The sequence below is a fragment of the Gallinula chloropus genome, assembly GCF_964237585.1.
Source record: "Gallinula chloropus genome assembly, chromosome: Z".
In the NCBI taxonomy this organism is placed as follows: Eukaryota; Metazoa; Chordata; class Aves; order Gruiformes; family Rallidae; genus Gallinula; species Gallinula chloropus.
The window spans coordinates 41302542-41322878 of record NC_140089.1 but is presented as its reverse complement, the minus strand read 5'-3'; the positions used below and the strand labels follow the sequence as shown (position 1 = coordinate 41322878).

Sequence of the window (20337 nt, the reverse complement as noted above, 5' to 3'; positions counted from 1 at the left end):
CTTTGTGTGGCTTCTTCTTATGTAAATGTATACTTTTAAGTTTGATTTATTGGAAGTGCCTAACAGGAATAATCTTACTGGTATAAAAACATTATTCAAGGAGAGTATTGTTAAATGACAGCTGGACATCTAGAAGCAGCCTTGTCTTTTCACTCAGTGTAGACCTCAGCCATTCTGATATCAGCTTGGGGAACAACACAACATGGTATGAGCGATCTAAGGGGTTGCTGGAGAGCATTGGTGACAACTTCTTGACCCAAGTGATAGAGGAACCAACAAAAAGATGTGGTCTGCTGGATATCATACTTGCAAACAAGGGAGGACTTGTTGGAAATAAGGAGATGGAAGGCAGCCTGGCTTACAGTGACTGTAGACAGAAGCTCAGGATCTTCAGTGGAGGGAGCAGGGCAAAAATCCCTGGACATCAGGCCTACAGATTCTGACCTCTTCAGGGGTCCACTTGAAAGAGTGACAGGGGATAAGGCCCTCAAGGGAAGAGAATACCAATCAATGCTCAACAATCACCTCCTTCAAACTCAAGAGCGGCCCATCAGAAGAAGCAGGAAGTGAAGCAATAAGCTAGAAGGCCTGCAAGAATCGACAAGGAGCTCCTGGCAAAACTCAAATGAATAATGAAAGCAGGAACAGGTAACTAGGCAGGTGTATAGAGGAGGCGTCTGACAATGCAGAGGTGAGGTTAGGAAAGCCAAAGCCCAAATGGAGTTGGGCCTAATGATGGATGTCAAAGGCAACAATAAGGGTTTCTAAAGGTACATAAATAGCAAAAGGAAGACTAGGGAAAATGTGAGCCCAGGGCAGCCCATTGCTGAATGGGTCAGGGCTCCTGGTAACACAGAACGTGGAAGAGGCTGAGGTACTGAATGCCTTCTTTGCCTCAGTCTTTACTAGTAAAGAAATCAGAGAAGTGTTTGGAAATCTATGGTTCCAAAGACAAGACAGAAAGTGTGGGGCAAGGAAGACACACCTCTGGTGGAAGAGGATCAGGCTGGAGAATAATTAAGCAAACTGGTGAGTACTGGAGGAACTGGATGATGTCATTTTGAAGCCACCATCAGTAATCTTTGTTCAGTCATGGCAACTGGGAAAAGTGCCTAAGAACTGGAGGAAAGTAAATGTCACCCCTGACTTGAAGAAGGGCAAGGACACAGAACTACAGGACAGTCAGCCTCCCCTTCATCTCTGGGGAGGTGATGGAGCAGCTAATCCTGGAAACCATTTGCACATTAAAGACAAGAAAGTCATCGTGAGTAGTCAGCATGACCAGGTGAAATCATGCTCAACCAATGTGTTAAACTTCTGTTATAAAATGGTGGGCTTGGTAGATGAAAGATGAACAGTGTATATTGTCTGCTAGACTTCAGTAAGGTTTTTGACACTGTCTCCTATAAGATCCTCTCTCAGAGAAGCTGATTAAATATGGGCTGGATGAGCAGGCAGTGAGATGGATTTAGAACTGTCTGAATACCAGGCGCGGAGGGAGTTGAACAGTGGCATAAAGTCTAATTGGAGGTCTGGTTCCACCAGTAACTAGCAGCATACCCCAGGTGTTAATACTGGGTCTAATCCTGTTTAATATCATCATTAGTGATTCTGTGATTAGTGGTCTGGATGATTACTCATCAGGGACTGAGAGTACTCTCAGCAAGGTTGCTGATGACACCAAACTGAGAGAATGGTTGATACAGCAGAGGCTTGTACTTCCATCCAGACCACCATGACCTGAACAGGCTGGAGGAGTGGTCTGATAGTTATGCAAGTAAACAAAGGAAGCATGAAGTACTGCACCTGGGGAGGAACAACCCCAGGCACAAGTTACCGTGGGCTGACTGGCTGAAAAGCAGCTCTGCAGAAAGAATCTGGGAGTCCTGGTGAATGCGAGACAGCAATGTGCTACTGCAGCAACAAAGCCTACTTGCACCCTGACTGCCCGAGGAGTGTTGCGAGCAGGTGGAAGTGATCTTTACCCTCCCTTCAGCACTGGTGAGACCACACCTGGAGCGCTGGATCCAGGTCTGGGCTCCTCAGTACAAGGGAGGAAGAATCACAGTATCATCCAGGGAAGCTGTTCCCAAAAAGTTCTTTTGTTTCCTACTTAATGCCTGTCTGGGTGCTACTATCAGTTTTATAGGATACACATGCACACCTGTGTGCACACATATATGTACCTGCATCTTCTGTGATGTCCTTTTCTATTTTTTTAAAATAAATTTATATTTTAAATACTTGTAGTATTAATGCTTTCAACAGTATCAAATACTTTTGGGGTGGAAGGGGACAGTAGTTTTTGCACGTTAAGCACGTGAACTGCTTTACAAAGCTTCATACTCCATGTGCAAAACCTCAGAGGATTTGACCAGAGTTTGTAAGTCTTGGTTCCAATGCTGATTTTGTTCTGGTGCTTTCCTTCAAGGTGTTTGGAATGACATAGGATAATGCAATCAAGACTAACTGGATCCTGTGCTTTTATAGCACAAACAACCAGAATGAGCTATGGAATTCTTGCTTCATATAACTGTTGCTTGCTACAAGTTTATGTATTTAAGCTTCTTTGGATTTTCTAAGAATCCTGCAAGTGAATGGCTTATTTGCAGATATATTGTTGTGTCCAGGTGTATACTTAATAGCAGAAATAATGTTGAACTACTGAGCTATGTAGGTGTTAAATAAGTGGTGCCAGTGCAGAAGCAGATGTTAGCTGCATGCACAGCACTACTACGTATGGATTTACAAGTATGTTGTTGGGGGGTTTTTTCAACAGGGCTTATTATATTGGTTATTAAATATACTTGGAGTCTATCCCTCTGTTAATTTAACTTAGGAAATTGCAAAAATCTTTTTCTTAATCATGTTCTCTGTCATCAACAAGGGAAAAGTCACCAGAATGTGCTTTTAACATGGGATTTTAGAATGAATGAGAGGTGTTTCCCTGGTAACAGATTTTGAAGATGGTTCTGCATGCTACAGAACATGAATGGAGTATCTGAAATAGCTGCTGCTTTTTTGGAGATTGAGTTTTTTCTGGTTGTGCCCCTCTCTAACCAACTTAGTTTTTTATACACTTAGTGAGGCTTTCTTTTGTATTCTTTGAAAAGCGACAGATAATACTTTAAAATACTGCCTGGCACAGGTATCAGGAATGGTGTTTGGTAAATGAACAAGAGAAGTGAAAACACATTTTATTTTGGGGTTATGTTTCTGTTGGAAAACAAGTACTAACTGTGCACAAGTTGTAGAGATGAAATCTGCTTTGGCTTTTCCCCAGGTCATTAAGAACACAGTTTCATCCCTGCCTTGTAGTAGTGGAAATGGTTGTGGCTTTGTTTTCATGTAACTGTGCATTACATTGTGAAGCTAATTTAAGCATTTAATATGGTACCTCTATGAAATAAATTAACAGAATGGGCATACTATTCCTTCAAGATTGCTGAAGTACTCTAAAGATTTTCCTTTATCATAGCTGAAATCAGAACAGTGATACACCTAAAAAAATACCTTTCTCCTGCTTCAGGTTTCCATGAAATAAACAGAATTCCATTCCCTGTAATTTTTCTGCCTCTGTTTTAAAAACACAAGGAGTTTGCTGCATTAACCTTAACAATTTTCAGTAAGTCAGGTTTATTTAATTGAAAGCCATTTTTGTTGCATCCATATTTGTGCCCAAGCATCATTTAGTTCTGTACATCAAACTGTTAATACTGGAGTTGTAGAAAGATACTTCCTTCTGTCAGCTCGACAAGCCTAACAACTGCAATAAAAAATATTGCAGATCCTCTTTAAATGTAGTTTATTTTTTAATGCAAGCAACAAATCACCTAACTTAATTACTAAATGTTGATGTTTATTCTCGTAACTATTTCTGCCTGTGAAATAGCTATTTTTCTGCAAAGAGTCAGAAACGTGGCCTGCCATAGAGGCTTGCAAACAGAGGCTTGAGGCTACTGACTTTCACAGAGCTGGTAAGTCATTTGCAGCTATAAACGTGATTCTGTCAGTGAGCCTTTTTTAGTGACCATTCATAGGTGGAGAAGAGGTTTAATACTAAATTATGGACTAAAGATGGGACCAAATATTACTTTTATGACCCTGACTTCATCATGTTTATTGTGCTGGCACCAGGGGCCTTGCTCATGCAGATATCCAGTGATTTGGCCCTTACCAGCGCCATAGCTGCTAAGTGAGACACTGCTGCTAGGATGAGGGTGAAATATCTTGTCATGCAGCAAAAGATGAAAAATATTTGCTTACTAACTCTACATCTATTCATGATGGTAAGTGGAAGTTAACCCACAGGCAGGTCTGTAGATGAAGGTATCATTGCCATTTAAGAACTGACATTGGTGAAGAGCAACCCACATCTCAGTCATTTGACCTGCTCAAGTGTGCATCCAGGATTTACAGTAGGCTTTATTACCTCTGCCAGAGCCGCTGTGGTGGTATTCTTGACACTGGTAGGTTTAGCAAAATTAGTTGCTTAGCTTTGCGCTGTCCTTAGCAATTAGAGCCTTCTCCTTTTGTTGTGGCTCTTATTCATAGTCTGTTCATTCATGTAATTAAGTTGCACACACAATGTACTTAGAAGAATAAGAGAATGTAGAGTTTTGTTGTTTGGGGGGTTGGATTTGTTTGTTTTATTCACTTTTTCTTTTCTCGATAAAGAATTGCGACATTAAACTTGGAAAATAAAGCTGATGGGCAAAGGGGGAGTTAAAGACTAAAGAGACAATGGCCAAGACAGAGATAATGCTTTATTCCTTGAATTAACTGGAAAAATTCCAGTATTTCTTTTAATTGAGAAAGTAGATTTGGGTACATAACACTAACCTGTATGACTGTCAGTAGTTGAAAGCAGAGTGGGATGGGAAATGAATGCTTGAAGTAACTGGAAGGAGGATAAATATGTGACATTAAGTAGTGTATTTACATCTCACCTTTTGAGAATATTCTGTCTCTTGAGCTAATCAGTAGAATGCTTATTCCATATTTTGGCAGTAATGACTCAACGAATAATTTCCTGAAGATAAATGCACTAAATGTATTCTGGGCAAATATCACAAATGTCACAGAGGAGTAAAATATACTTTGTCTGGATTTGGGGGCTGTTGTTTTTGTTGGGTTTGGGGTTTTTTTTAAACAAATAGCCATTTTAAACTTGTAATAACAGAATTCCATATATATCACCAATATGTGTTATATAGCCACATTTTTAAGATCTCCCCTTCTCTAATGCTTCTAGAATGGATGGCATTAAAATGTGGTTATATACCTTCAAGGTATATAATATGATTTCAAGATATATAATACGTATACATTTTATTGTTCTATTAGCTACACTAATTTCATTATTCCACTATCACCTTTATTATTTCTAACGTAAAAATTATCCTTCATTTTCTTAAACCCCTACCACCTGAAGTCTTAGCACTCAAGTTCCAATTTGTGTATCTCCATTTCTTTTCTAGCTATTTTAACTGAAATCCTGTTGTATACGCAGTTCCACCCTGAAATGCAGTTATCTTTAGCTTAAGATCTCACAAGTATGCATACTGGCAGGACTACTCCATATGCAAACTGGTTTTGAAAGCCCTGCCACTTTGTAACATGCCATAAAATGGTTTGTCAAGATGTGCTTCAAAAGGTTTGTTTCATTTTAAGCTAATGAGCCCTAGAGATTTTTTTTTCTAGATAGCTTATGGAATGGAGAAACAAAGAGCATGTATTGTTGGATTTGAAGAGAGACCCTATATTCTGGGCTTATGACAAGAGGCACAGCTAGGCACATAAGGAGTTGCTGGAAGGAATAATACATAAGGAGGACTGTGTACTCTACTTAAGGTCAGTGTAGGGAACACAACGCTTTTAAAGTAACTTGTTTTCAGAACTATGAGAGGTCAAGTGGTAAAGCAGGATGGTTCTATTTATAGCTGTGTATTTCATACCACTTTAAAAATCCCTTGAATGTTCCAACCCAAACCATTCTATGATTCTATGAAGTTATATTTGCCATAGATTGATATAGATTAGATCAAATTGGATAATAATAAAGTGATACTCAATTTTCTTTAAAAGTTCAGTTGGATATATGCAGGCAAGAACTCTAGATTGGATTACAGGTCTCTTCAAACCTAGCTCCATCTACCTTTGGTGTTAGTTGGCTTGGAAAAAAAATCTTTCTTTAAGAGCCAAAGTCAGATACGTAGTGCTCTGATTAGATTGTATTTTATTTTATTTTTAACTTAGTTTCACAGCACTGTGCCGCATTCCTGACAGTGAAGTTAGCAGTTGCACAGTGTTTCTTCTTTTACTCAAACATTAGCAGAGAGTACTCCTGTAACGTGATAGGACCGTTTATTCAGAGTTATATAAAAAATACAGGACAGCAATTCACTCTGGATTAATTGGGATTGTTTTTCTCTCAAGTATAAGGGTTCTAGTGGCAGTGAAAAAAATGATGCTGTGGTTTTGTTTGGTTTTTAAACTGAATTGTATTTCAGTTGCATTTATGTTGAGTTCTTTTAAGCTGACATTCTAGAACTGCCTTTCTGAGGACTCTGATATATAATGTAACAACAGCATTTTACTAAAACAAATTTCTCCAGGAATTTATTTCACATGTATTCCAGCCTATCTCTATGTTCCATGTCTCTATGAAGTAAACCAACTCAGTACCAAAATTAAAGAAATCTTGAACCTTTGTTAAAGAAGTTATATTAATCTTATTTTTACACACACACACAAAATAGTCTTATTTACTGATTATGTTTCTTATTTCTTTGTTAAGAAGTTGCTTCACTCTTCTTCTGATGTGTGCTATAGGTCTTGTTACCTGGAGACCAGAGCTGTACTAGTAGTGTCCTAGAGAAGGACTGTTGAACAACATGAGCTTGAATAATGAATAGCTACAGCTTTGAAAGAAGTCCACAATGCATGGAGAGAAGGTCATAGAGGAAACAATGATGGCAGCGAACAACATCATAGCCAGAAAAATGGCTATGATGCCTGATAAGATATTACACTCTCCTAGGTTACCTGGGTTTTGCTTGCTCTTGTTTTGCATACTGTTAGTGGTTGGAGACCTGCAGTTGCATGGGCTTTCGTTAAAGAGACACTATGGTCTGCTGAGGTACTGAGATACAGCATGATGAGGTGGGACCTCACAGTATTTTCCTGCTTTGTTGTAACTGAAGGTGTGATGTTCAGAGAGACTCATTCCTCTTTGTGCTGTTGTATTTTCGACACCTAGTGGTACCAAGTGTAAATTACTGAAAGTTCGTTAATTGGAACACTAGAGGTAGTAAATTGTTCGTGGAGAAGTGCAGCAAATCCTGTAGGTCAGTAAAGTTAATTGTTAAACTTCTGAAAAGTTACAGTGAAGTGCTGAAAAAGAAGCTATAACAAGTATCTTTCACTTCTGGACCATGCTTTAGTTGAAGACCAAGGCAAGGCTGTCAATAATACTCTTGTAAAAGCTCTGTGGTGTAGGAATGGATTTGTTCAGTCACACCACGCTGATGCTGAATAAAGGAATTATAGAGAAAATGAATGGTGTAATGGGAAAGGGGTTGAGGAGTTCCAAGAGAAATTTTCTCAGTGTTAGTCAAGTTTGTAAGGGTAACTGAAAGTTACAGAAGTATATTGTGAGCATAAGGTGGTGAAACGGCATGTAAAATTAACTGTAGATCAGTATAAAGTAATGCAGATGGAGAACAACTATATAGCACATGCTCTCTTGCTCTCTCTCTCTCTTTTAATTACTTACAGAACAGACAACACAATGATGCCACTACATGATTCTAAGTTTTGGCAGCACCCTAGTATTTGAAGTTTTGGTACTTTAGATATATCTCAGGGGTATCTCCCTCAACCAGGGTCAAAGGGATGATCAATCTTTAAATAGAATCATAGAATCATAGAATCATAGAATCATAGAATGGTCTGGGTTGGAAGGGACCCCAAGGATCATGGAGCTCCAACCCCCCTGCCACAGGCAGAGACACCAACCTCCAGGCCTGGATCTACACAAGGCTGCCCAGGGCCCCATCCAACCTGGCCTTGAACACTTCCAGGGACGGGGAATCCACTACCTCTCTGGGCAGCCTGTTCCAGCACCTCACCACTCTTTCTGTAAAAAACTTCCCCCTAATATCTAATCTAAACCTTCCCTCCTTTAGCTTTAGTCCATTCCCCCTTGTCATGCCATTATCTGCTCTTTTAAAAGTCGAATCCCCTCCTGAAATCTATGGAGTGTCTTCCACCTGAGACCTGGACTGGCCTGGTTAGGACTCTTGAACCTAGAAAAAATACAGCTGTAGGTGCATATGTGTGGTGAGTTGACCTTGGCTGACCTCCAGGAGCCCATCAAGCTGCTCTATCACTCCTTCTCAACAGGACAGAGTTGAAATAGGACGAGAAAGGTAAAGACAGGGAGATGACTTAACCATTACCATCACGGGCAAAAAATACTCGGCTTAGGGAAATTAATTTAATGTATTGCCAATTAATAACAAGGACAGTGAGAGAGAAGAACAAATCTTCAGACACCTTTCCTCCACCTCTTCTTTCTTCCCAGGCTCAACTCCACTTCTGACTCTTCTACCTTATCCCCGCAAGCAGAACAGGAGGGTGGGGAATGGGGGTTATGGTCAGATCATAACACTTTGTCTCTCCTGCTCCTCGCTCCTTGTGCTCTTCATTGTGGGGCCCCTCCCACCGAATAGTCCTTCAAAATTCCTCCAATGTGAGTCTTTCCCACAGGCTGCAGTTCTTCACAAAGTGCTCCAGGATAGGTCCCTTCCACGGAGTGGAGACCCTCTGGAACAGACCCAGGAACAGACTGTTCCAGCATGGTCCACTGTGCACCACAAGTCCTTCCAGGAGCTCAGTCTTGCATGGGCTCTCTACAAGCTGAAGCTTCCCTCAGGGGAAGCCTGTCTGCTCTGACTTGGGTCCCTCTGTGGACTGCATGGGGACAACCTGCTTCTCCGTGGGCTGTAGGGGAATCTGTGCTCTGAAGTAGAGAGGAGAGGCACCTGAAACACCTCTTTCCCTCCTCTGGCCTTGGTGTCTGCAGGCCTGTTTCTCTCACATTTTCTCTCCTCTGTCACACAACATTGCATGGGTTTTCTCACCCTTTCTTAAATATATACTGTCACTGAGGCATGACCACTATCCCTGATAGCTCAGCCTTGGCCACTGGCAGAGTCTCTCTGGGGAAACTGGCTCTGTCTGACATAGGGGAAGATTCTGGCATCTTCCCACAGAAGGCACCCCTGCAGCCTCCCTGCTTAAAAAAACCATTGCCACCTAAACCAAATACAATATGATAGATGTATATAAAAACCAAGAGGCTGTGGAGAAGGTAGAGTGGAGGATTTATTAAATATCAGAAACAGAAATGAAGCTGGTAGATCCAGGCTCAGGCCAAATGATGTATCATGCATGACAGAGCTCTGAAACTCTGTAATGAAATGGGCTGGGGGTGAAAGAAGTTTCCATGGGTTTCAGGAGAGATCTGCCCAAATACTTGAGAGATACAGTAGAGATACCAAATAGTTAGCACTCAGCTAATGAACTTCTAAGGTAAGTCATAACTTTTAAGATGCAGGAAGGGTTATGTGGAGGAAGCATCATGTATTGGTCCCTCTTTTTACTCTTCTTACAAACTTAGTTGGAGATGGAACGCTGCCTTTGTACAAAGCTATCAATATTGAGGAATTTGATCTTTATGCAAACAAAATTTCTTTTGTACTCACATATATTGCTGGCTTTGTAATCTGACTTCTGCCTATAGGATGCTTAGATTAAACATGTTAGCATGTACTATGCATAGGATGATAGCATACTTCTATATATCTTTTTAAAAAAACAGACCCAAAACAAAAGCCCAAACCCAGCAATGCAAATATTTTGATTAAATCAACATAGATTATGGAAAATGGAAAATTCAGAAATGTTAATACAGTTAATGGTGACTCTTATTCATGCTCAGATAAGGTGCACATCCTTGTATGTGTATTTATAAATACTCCCAACTGATGATTTGCAAATACTATACTTCTCGTCTCTCTCCTCTCTCCCCTTCCTCCAGGCACAGGAGAAAGCGGCAAGAGTACATTCATCAAACAAATGAGGATTATTCATGGATCAGGTTACACAGAAGAAGACAGGAAAGGCTTCACCAAACTGGTTTACCAAAACATATTCACTGCCATGCAGGCGATGATCAGAGCCATGGATACTCTCAAGATACAGTACGCATCCAAAGAGAATGAGGTAAGGCAGTGCAAAGAAAATTCCAGGTTCAGCCCCTGAAATTTCAATTTCTACACAAATTCAGTTAGAACCTTCTACCTCAGAACCCTAGAAATGGTATGTCTTGTACAGAGTTTGGTGCTCCACTGTCTGTTTCTACAGCACAGGAAGGGTGGGATGAGTTGGGAGGGGATGGAGCTGGCTAGGAATAGAGAATTTTCAAAGTTGCAAGCTTGTGATAAATAAAAAATATCTTGGGTGTTTTTTGTTGCTTGTTTTTTTTTTAAATCTACACTGTAGAATTAGATGGTGCATGACAGAAATATGGATACAGAGCCTGGATTGTCAGTGGAGCTCCAGAACATGAAGAATTTTGGGTCTACTGTAAAACAGATATGCTTGATGTTTATATACTTTGAAACAAACCACCTGCAGCCCTTTTAGGGATTTGGTAGCAACCTTTATGTACTCAAACAACTTGAAAATGTAGAATGTCTTCTCCAACCATTTTTTTAGCTTCAAAGTACGTTATACAAATATATTTTTTATTTCAGTGTTTATAATTACAGAACTATTAAAAAAATCTGCTTCAGGTAAATCAGTTGCATCCTTTGCATCCATCTGTTGCATCAGTTGCTTAAGTATCATGAAGAGTATGTAAGCAAATTATTGGGTTATATTTGTTTAAATTAAGAGGAATTTCCAGTTGGCTGGATTTTAGTGGTGGGATAGGGAAGACTGTGTAGGAAGTATCGAAGCAAAAATAATTTATAGAATCTGTTGGGTTTTTTAACTGAAGTACCATATGGAGAAAACAGAGTTGATAGTTTGCTTTTAATGAAAAGAAAAAAATCACAAATGAACAAGAAAAGAAAACCCAAATTATGATCAGATTTGTTATTTTTAAGTTGGTTTGTATTATTTATTCGCCTTAGTGTTATATAGAAGTGGTATAGGAAAAGCTGTTTAAAATAAAGGACTGTGAAATTTTTAAAAAATCTGTTCTTTTTATCACAAAAGAGAGGGTCATGTCAGCAAAAACAATTTTCCTACATAAGAAAAATATTCTAAGGGTAAATAAGCTGTTTGTAAAAAACCTTTAGACCCCTCAGAAGATGGCAGATACTGAAACAGCAAATGTGACTGTGTATATGCTTCATCCTAATTCATATGTGTATATTTTGATGAAAAATGATGTTAATCAGAATCTGAAGAAATACAATTACACTGCCTCTTACTGAGTTTTGGGGCTTTTTGTTTTTCTCTTCCCATTAATAACCAAGTACAGACAATACACAGCAAATTTTTTCTCATTCTGGCCTCTGAGAGCTGAGCTGGATACATTCCTGTAACACACTATTCTGGCTAAAGTGCATTCTTGATGACAGCTGTGCTGCCAGTGTCTTCAGATCCAGAAGATTATAATGCTATTTTACAGTTGTTGGAGAGAGGCAGAATCTGGTCTTGTGCTGGTCTTCTGTATTGAAGGTAACAAAGTGCTACGCAGTGAGAGCACAGTTTGACAAGCTCAGCTTCAAGCTGCACTTAGATAGCAAAGTGGTTTCTGCTTACACATGGAGAAACTCTTGAGACACAACATGAAAATAACCACGTGTCACTCCAGTGGCTTTGCAGGAGGCAACTGCATTTTAGTCTTTCATTTAGGTGATGAATATAATGCAAACTACTATAAATCTTGTAATTGCCTTTCTTTAAGGGATCTTGGTGACAACAGTGATAAACAGAGTTGCATTCTGCTGTCATAACTCTATTGCAAAGGTGTGTCCAGTGACTCCACAGAAATTGTCTAGCATGCTCCTCCACATTTCATTATATCCATCTTCTCCATGGCATGCCTCTTGTCCCTAAAAAATTTGTTTCCCTCTGGCCCATTTTATTAGTTTTTGTTTGTTTTCTTTCCTTGTCTCCAGTTTGTGCTTCAACCAGGTCAGGTTTCCTCCTCTGTGGGCCCTGGAATTCTCTGGCTGCTGAATATCTTCATTTAGTGACTTTTTTTAGCAGAGAACAAACTGTTCAGCGCTGAGTGTCTCTTCTCTGAAATTCCCTAATTCCTATATGAACAGAATGCCCAAAAAGGCCTCTTGATCCTCTTAATGTTTGGAAATAAAAGCAAATTATACAGGAGGTGCTTAAAAAGGGTTCTTATTGCTGTTGTTACACTACAAGTATTTAAGTAACTGGTCTGACTTTCTGTAGGTGCTGCAGTGAGATGGGAAGAGGTTTTTGCTTTGTATTGATTTGAAGGTGCTTGGATGAAGTACTTACCTATATAGTCATGCTTGACCTTTAACTGAGCAGGCAATTTTTATCCTAATTTCAGTGGTGTGTTCTTTGGGATAATTTGTCTCATTCTCAGTTTGAAGTTGGAAGGTATTGTAGCATGCTTTGGGAATCTTTAAAGCATAAATCCTGCAGATTTTTAAGAGCATAATAATGAAGTGAATTATTACAATACAATCTAAACTGCATAGTTTTGGAATGGATTGTTGTTTGGGGGGTTTTCTTCCTTTTTTCCTGTTAGCTCCTCTATAATATTTGTTACTAGAGGTGAACTAGTTGGGTGGGGTGGAAGAAGTAATATTTATTATCTACATGTCAGGTTTTTTCAATGTAATGGAGTGGAAAATGGGAAATTGAGTGTTGGTTAAGTAACCAATTATAGTACAACATGATTTGTACTTTTTTACATATGATAATAGAGACTGCCAAAAGCAAGATGAACATGAATGTCAGCCTGGCTCATGGCTTCTGTGAGAAATTGTGATTAAGTTAGTGTGAATATTAAGATAATTAAATGAAAGAAGGAATATGCGCGTGAGACAGAGAGAAATAAAAAAAATCAGCTGATAGCTGATAATTAGTGAAAGCTTTTTTTCACTGTCCTAATATATTTTAGTCAACTTCAGGTCAAAATGTAGGAAAAAACCCCTTCAAACAGGAGGAGGAAGAAATAGGGCAATGTTGGATAAAGGGAAAATACAGCATTCCATTTGTGAGTATATGTTGATCTGCAAAAGCAGATTTTAAAATATTTCTTGGTTGCTTGACTGTGCCAGTCCGTCACATCTTGCTGGATTATGCTACATATTGCTGTGTTACAAATATGCAGAAGAAACAACTTGTTTAGGTCTATCTGAATGGAGATGCAAAAGAGGTTTAAAATAGTTTAAACTGAAACTTTTTCATAATCTTCAAAAAAACCACGTATTCTGTATCCCAGGAAAATCACATTATTTTTCTTGTGCACATAAGGCAATATTAGAAATTTCATCTTGCATTAAAAAAAATGTGCTTAGCCCACTGGGAAGACCTTTTTATATAGCTGCTCAGGATGAGGATCATAGAATAGGAATTCAGTCCTGTTGTTGTGGGTTGGATTGTTTTATAAAATACTCTGGTAATAAGACAGTGCATATGTTTGCAATTAACAACAGATCTTTGTAGCAGTATGAACAATTATTTTTTCCGAAGGAGAAAAACAGAATACTGTGTAAAAATGCATTTCAGAAAAACATAATCACATTGCATCTCCAAAACATCTCTTGCTTGCAGTAAGTAGTAATCTAGTGTCTTCTGTCTTATAAAGTTGCCCCGGGATGAGTGTGTGTCAGGAAAAATAACACTTTTCTGAACAAAATATGTGCTACAAAGCCAAATGAATTTTAAGGGACAGGTAATTAACTTATGTTAAAAAAGGGGGGGAATTCAAAAAGACAAGTACAACAAAATGAGATTTGGGAGTTTCTAAAGGAAGCCATGTATATGTGACAAATGGAAACACAATGAAGTATAATTTTTTGATGATTTCTTTGCATTTTTGCATTTGAAGATGTGGAAAATGTCATAACATAGTTCTTTCTTCTCTTATTTTTTTTTTAAACATAGCAGAGAAACCAATGCTCATAGCAGGTGCTTTATTTTAAGAGTAATCTGATTGTATTAACATTGCTTTATGCTTTTAAAAGTACTTTAATCTGATTGTATTAACATTGCTTTATGCTTTTAAAAGTACTTCTTTACTACTATCAAATAGAACTTTGAGGGTACAGTACGTTGGTAACTGATTTTCATTGTGCTAGTATTAATGCAGGTGATAAAGGCCTAGAATTTATAGACAACCTAGATGAATTTTTAGCAGTTTATTTTATGGAGACTCTAATTCAAAACATTCCAAAACATATTGCATCCTTTATAACAAACATGTTTAATTATGGGCCAATGCACAAAGTCTGGGTCTAGGCACTTCTAACCAGAGGTTTGAATTTGATTTTCCAAGGAAATGAGGCTTACGTGACCAGACTAATTGTATCTGTCTTTGGACCTTCTGTCTGATTTTGGTTGAATTTTACAAAGCAGTTGAAGTTAAAAAGTTAAAATTCTCGGCTTCAGAGAGTTTAGTGCTGCTATATGGTTAAAAACATAGAAGAAAGAAACTATCTCCAAATAAACCAACTGAAATAAAAGCAAAGAATCAACAGAGGAGAGGGTCCTTTCCAAGTACCTGTGGGAGGAACTGGTGTTCCCTCAGTTACAAAGTGTGATTTAGCTGCACACGCATGAGCATGTAGCATCATCTGCTTAGACACTGGGCACACAACATCAGACCTTCTGCTGGCAGAAGGGCACAGGTTTTTCTTGTTATTTTCTGTTTTGTAACATTTTTTGAGTGAGAACATGGCCTTATTCTAGAGCAAGGAGATTAACTATCCACTTGGGGTGACTAATGTGTGCTGCTTTCCTTGAGCAAATACAAAACACGTTAATACTGAATTAACTGCTATCCACGTGGGCGTCAGGAAAGGAAATTTCAGCTTCTATGAAAATGAGGTTCCCTACCAGACATGTGATGTGCATGTGCTCAGCTGGGGCTGTGCGCATGCCAGTTGACATTAGAATATGTAGGGCTTATTGAGTTTTGTCACCTTGTTTTTTATTTATTTTGTTTTATTTTTTAACAGCCACATTCATCAGCATCCCTCCCTGTGTTTAAAAATTGCCAGAGCCCCAGTGGGACCGTTTCCAATTATACCCTTGCCTTTAGTGCTGCGGCTGTTATTCTGGCATGTCATAGTGAAAGGGTGTGCTTATAAATGATAAATGCTAGTTAACAACTATTGAGATGTATGGGGTTGCTGTACAGGCCTCTAAATATATGGAACATGGTTTCCTTTTACTTTAAAAGCTTCTGATTTTCTCCACCATGGTGGATAAGGGAGGGTACTTGCAATCACACCATTGCTGGTATTATTCCATTGGAGTTAAATAAACATGACTGACTAGGCCTACCTAGGCAGGTATTGAGTTGTTTTTTATTTTCTTCCTCCTCTTCTTTGCTAGTGTCAGAATCACAGGCTCCTGGCAGACCTCCTTCCTAAACAGTTTCTAGACAGCCCAAGATGCAAACGTAGCATTGACATGTTTTTGCTTTTTTTTTCTTAGCATGCAAGCTCCAGCTACCCATTTCCCCATTTTAGTGAAATTGCTGTATTCATTTGTTCTTCGAAACAATTGTCTGTTGGTGTGTCAGGGCTACCAGACATCTAACAGTTTTCCTTCTAACTTACAAGTTCATTCCACATTTTCTGTCATTGTCTTGTTATTTAGTTCAAGGTGGGTTGTTATTTAGGGTAGGTCTGGGGCTTTTTTGCTTTGCTTTGTGGTTTTGGGTGAGTTTTGGGGGTGGTTTGTTTGGGGTTTTTTTCCTGTCAGTAAAATCTTATGTTTACATTCTATGTAGTTCCATTTTGCATTTGGTCTTTAGCTCTTGGGGAGATGGTTTAGATTACCAGAAACACAACTAACCTTTCCATTTTTTTTTCAACTAATTGTAAGTCTCTTCCAGATATTTTAGGGGAAAAATAATGTAAAAGACTGTAACTGGAGCAATATCACAAAGCAGAAGAGCAGAAAGGAGAACAAAGTATGTCCTAAAAAACACATACATTTAAGGTTTCTGTCAGGGGAATGAAGACTTTGTGTGTGTATGTATAGGATTTTTAAGAAAATCTGTGCTGAACAGGCTTATTTCAGTCTCTAACCTGAGTTGTGTTTGTGATAGGCATGATTTTCAATTTCTTAGGTCTGCTGATCTTTGAGGTAGGTGTGTAATTCCTTCTTTAGAAGGAACATAGTTTCTCTTAAAATAGTAGTAAGTGCACCAGTACTTCAAATTCTCTTGTTGAGAAAACCAAATACTGGTGGATACTGGGTTCATAAAGAGGAAAGCTAAAACTTTTCTGACTAATAATAGGGCCTGTATTTTCACAAATATGAGCTTGGGCAGAGGTATACCTGTAAACCTACTTCCCAGAGTTGATATTTTGGTAGACTTTTTACAGAATATGACATATCTCTATCTTCTGCAATTCATTGAGGTTTTTTTCTCTTAATATGGCCTTTCAGATAAAATGTTCTAACTTTATAGTTACGATTTCTGCACAGCATTTAACACAACACACAAAAGCACACAACATATGTCATCAGGCTTGATTTTAGTGATTGTGTGGAAGCCCTTCAGCCAGCAGGAAATTAATGACACCTAATTCTTTTCTTACTTCAAAATGTTATACATTTTACCAGCATAAACAATATGTATAGATAAGAAGTGATCTGATAATAAAAAGGAACAACACTGGTGCTGGTGGGGAAATGATAGAGCTTATAAGTGAGGACTCCAGACTTAGTTTTGTGCTTTAGAAGTTAAAGATTACATATGAGGGCAAATGCTAGAAGGATATGTACAAGTGGTTAAGATTTTTTGGCTTTTCAGAGCAGACTTTAATGTTCTGCAGACCAAATATCCTTTCTGTTCCCCATAATCTTTCCTTTGTAACAACTGAATAATTCAATTGCCGCCTTTGTGGCTGTGAAAGCATTATTTGTTGGAAACAGAATCCAAGGGAAGCTTGGTAAACAAGTCTGCTGATGGTGCAGAAGACAGACCAGAGTCCAATTATTCTCTGTGCTATGGGTTAGGCTGATAAAAAGTGGCAAAATCTTTGCTATAGTGGCTGAAACAAGGTCACTGTACAAAGGCCTGTGTGGCTGAACAAGTTTTCTCACCCAATTTCTCCATCAGAACTCTCTGCTGCTGCAACAGAGTCAGAATGGAATCATATGCCCCTGACTCCATCACCTGAGTTCAATCTGGCCCCTTCACATCTGTAGTCATCACCACAAAATTAGCTAGAGTCATTAGCCTTGGTCAGCACCATGAGGAAAAATGACTTTCAACCAGAAAGCAACAATAAAGTGATATTTCTTTAATGATCGATTTGTCAAAAGCTCTAAGGTCTGCATATTTGGATTTGGCATCAGGAGCCAGAGCTTGATCAGTCCTGAGAGGAAGATACTTGAAAATGTGTGTCGCAGCTGGAGGCTTTTGATATTTTCACACAAATGGCTGTATAAAAGACATGCTCTCTGTGTGAAAGGCTGTATGACTATTTGTGCTGAAAACTTTTTTTCCAGTTCATGAAGTTTTGTTCTGTGGTCTTCCTTGTGTACTTTGGTTTTTATTAAGATAGAAATGATTGAATGCGTACAGTTGAAAACTCCTAATTCTAGGAAGAACGACTTCCCATTTTACAGAAATACTTACTGTAATGTGGGACCAACTCCTTGCCATGGAAAATATAAGGATTTTTTTTAAATGGAAAGTTTAATGGGTTTTTTTCAAAAGGAAGATCAGCAAGTTTCTGTGTTGCTGCAATTAAAACTCTTAATGAACAAGAAGACAAATAAATTAATGGCAGATGAAAAGACCAATTAGTAGCAACTCAGCCAAAATCACTTAAATCAGCATCTGCTGTCATGTTAAAAATGAAAAAGCCACTTCAGAAAGAGAAGCAGCTAGAAAACTCCTCTAGGCCTGATCTTTACTTAGTGCTAAAGCCTGTGACACATTTTGTGGATTTATGATCTGCCGAAAAATTATTCTTTGGAAGGAATTTGCCACAATGCAGGAGTGTTTTCAGTGTTAGTCTATTTCCTAGCAAACGCCACAATGCCTTTTTTTTTTTTACTTTTTTCCTTACCCTTACATGTTTTGAAGTGTGATGCATATTACTCTTTTAATGAATTTAACTTACATATTCTTACACTGTACGAAACAGTTCTGGGGCCAATTATATTGATGACAGTCAGCAACCATCCTATTTCTGTGGAAGAACACAGAACAGTTGTGGGGACAGATTATGCTGTCAGTTGTTTTTTCTTGCAAGCCGTTTCCACAATCCCCAAGTTTGACTGGGAGATTACTTTAGAGGCACAGAGAAATCCCTGCGGCTGCCTGGAGGCCACACTGACAATGCAGCAAGAAGCATCCCCCAGTCTAGTGGGGTTGACAGTGTTATCGCTTTGCAAGGGCTTTGTGACTCTGAATAGATGTTGTGCTCAGTAGCTGTCAATTAGAGTCCATGAAAGTCCTGCTTGATTGTGTAAAGTAGGGATTTCAAAGGCTTCCATTAAAACAGTATTTGTTTGCTCATCCATAAAGCAACAAGAATACAGTAAATTAAGGCCAGATGAACTTTTCTGTGCAAACTTTGTTCACTCTGCTTCATCAAATTGTACTGGTAGCCCTCACTGTGAGTTTAACTTTCCTGAGGACTGGTAATGGGAGCAGGAAAAACAGGGTGGAGGGGGCTGGATGGGGGAGGTGTGCGTTCACACCTGACTGAAGCATCTTGTGAAAATTCTTGGGAACAGGCAAGTACTCTTTTAAAAAATTAATCTAAGTGTGTCCAAGGAAACGGAAAAAAGTATAATAGTATGGATTGTTCAGTTGAATACAGTGTAGCAAATTGATTGTATGAATGAATGACTGAGGACCAACACTTTCAGTAGGTTTGCCTAAGAACTACATGCATTGCCAAAACTCTCCTGAGAGAGGAGCTCCAGTAACATAAACCATTAATGGCACTGATGGTATCACTAATGGAACAGTACAGACACTAACTCTTAACCACTTAACAGTACTTATTTGTCCCCACCATTGAGTAAAAGCACTCTGACCATCTTCCAAGCCTTCTGCCACATGTGCTGGACAACAACTACCCTGGCAGAATTTCAGAAGAGCACTTCACAAGTGCAAGTCTGCTATTTCAGCACTTCAGATATGTGTTCCAACTACAAGGAGCTAGAGCTGGTCTTCGCAAAAAGTTGGATGGCGTAAGCAACTGATGGCTAATGGAATAAGAGACAACCATCAGAAAAAGAGGAAGCTTTTTTTTAACCTCAGATGACCTCCAGAGGTCCCTTCCAACCTCAAACATTCTGTGATTCTGGGAACAATATGGGGTTGGTGGTGGATGCATAGGGAAAAGGGAAGGGCAGTGTGGGAAGAGGTAGTCTGGGAGATGAGTGGTGAAAAAAGGTCCAGAGGGATCGATAACTTTAGTGTGTTTTGTCAGCAGATGCCCAAGGGGTCCTTTTGTATTTGCAGAGCTGAGCTCCATAGCTATAAACCACAGAATATTGTGTCCTGTGTTAATTAAATGTGTGGCAAAGCCAGGAATATCTAGCATCAAGTTTTTTAATCTTAAAGAGACTTGTAAAAAGTTTTACAGAAATACGAGGCTTTTTTGCTGTTTGATTTTGTTTCTTTTACTTCTATTTAAAGGGACAATTGTTTGATGAGCAGAAGCAAGGACACAGTAGTTCTACAGGACTACAGACACTGCAGGTGTCACAAGAAAGTTGTGAAAAGTAAAAAACTATTTCTGCTTAGGTAGTAGAAACATTTAAATTATTAGTAGAAAGACTAGACTAGACTAGACTAGACTAGACTTTTCCCCTTTTCCTCCAAGTCATCAAGAAGAGTAGAAAAAATAAGGGATTTTTCAAGGATAACCCCTGTGACCACAGGGAGTCTTTAAGAATTCTTGTACAAAAAGAAAGTTTTGATAAAGACTTAGAGAGAAGTTGGGGAAGCTTAACATATAGGCATATGAAACCCAAAGAGAACAGGGGATGAAGAATGAAATAGAAAGAGGAGTAAGGAATTCTAAAATTAAATAAACCCTAACATTGTATAAGTTAATATTT

The 20337-nt window shown here is 38.8% G+C and overlaps 1 protein-coding gene across 1 annotated transcript in view; it reads left to right on the top strand.

Annotated features, from left to right (window-relative positions):
* GNA14 (G protein subunit alpha 14) overlaps positions 1 to 20337 on the top strand; it is a gene marked incomplete at both ends in the record, with an annotated part of 88065 nt that overhangs the window by 28662 nt on the left and 39066 nt on the right. The window contains one exon of the mRNA XM_084278312.1: positions 10106 to 10290. Coding sequence (XP_084134438.1) covers positions 10106 to 10290 — 185 coding nt within the window. The remainder of the gene's footprint in view (positions 1 to 10105; positions 10291 to 20337) is intronic.